This window comes from Gavialis gangeticus, unplaced genomic scaffold (assembly GCF_001723915.1).
Source record: "Gavialis gangeticus isolate Ggan-Ray unplaced genomic scaffold, GavGan_comp1, whole genome shotgun sequence".
NCBI lineage: Eukaryota > Metazoa > Chordata > Crocodylia > Gavialidae > Gavialis > Gavialis gangeticus.
Window position 1 is genome coordinate 173,125,920 of NW_017729022.1, and position 1,166 is coordinate 173,127,085.

The 1,166-nt window shown below is 43.6% G+C and overlaps 1 protein-coding gene across 1 annotated transcript in view; it reads left to right on the forward strand.

Annotated features, from left to right (window-relative positions):
* DNAH14 (dynein axonemal heavy chain 14) overlaps positions 1-1,166 on the forward strand; it is a 333,831-nt gene that overhangs the window by 107,223 nt on the left and 225,442 nt on the right. Inside the window, exon 22 of the mRNA XM_019515912.1 lies at positions 238-453. Within this exon, the coding sequence (XP_019371457.1) occupies positions 238-453 (216 nt within the window). The remainder of the gene's footprint in view (positions 1-237; positions 454-1,166) is intronic.

Here is a 1,166-nt window from a genome sequence, read left to right on the forward strand (position 1 = left end):
CCTCCTCTCCCCCAGAATTCTATGGTGGTTTTGCAAAGCAGATAAGTGTCAAGTTAGTACCAGTCTTTGCCAGCAAAATTTGTTTTATTTATGTCACAAAACAACTTAGGAAGCCAGGCTTTCAAAGCCTGTGCCTAGTGCCTTTTCAGTCTCAGGATTAAAGGCCTTGTGATTGAATTAGACTTAAAATAATACTAGGACATAAATTCTGCAATTCATTTTTTTTCTTCACTTCAGAACTCAACAAAGAAGGGAAAAGTAGAAAGCTTTGTTATAAACCCTAAGTGTGTCAGTCTTGGAGAGCTCTTTGGACAGACTGATCCTAGCACCATGGAGTGGTCTGATGGGCTGTTGGCATCAGCAGTTCGAACATTTGCAAAACATTCCATCAAAAAAACAAAAAAAAAGGAGGCAAATACTGATGCCACCTCAGAGATTCAGGACTGTTATACTGTGAGTTCAAAAGTTATTTTAATAGGAAAAATTACATTGGAGTCTAACATGACTGGTAGTCTGAGCCAGCTACAGGACTTTGAGTTATGCCAGGGGTTTTCAACCTTTTTAGATCAGTGTACCCTGGCGGCTGGATATGGAGCAGTGTACCCCTGGTGTATGGACGTGGAGTTGGGCGGCGGGGGACAGGGAAGCACATGGCTGAGCGGTGGCAGCCATCATGTGAGCTTCCCCCATGTCTGGCCAGGTGGGCGGTGCCTGTGTGGCAGCACAGGATGGTGCATGGTGGCGCTTCATCCCCACCCAGCTGCACATAACCCCTAGGGCCTTCTCAGGTCTCCCTGGGGGTATGTGTACCTGTGGTTGACAACCTCTGAGTTATGCCAAAAACTATCCTTGGGGCTCATTCCCCCACTCACTCCTTTCCTCACAGTTATCCTTTTCTATACTCACTTCCTTTAAGAAGAGCTAGCAGAATGTCAGTTAATACTGTTCTGATCAAATGTTGCTGTTAATGAACTCAATTAATGCTTTATCTTTGATCAAGATTTCATCCTTGGGGCTATAGTTTCTAGTCACATGTTTAATTTCGGACTGTTCTTCAATGTCAGGGATCTCCAAAAACAAATGGATTCCTTTTAGATGTGGGTCTTACAAATAGTTCTTCTTGCATCCTGCAAACTGCTAAGTTTAATGCTTACATTTCATGACTG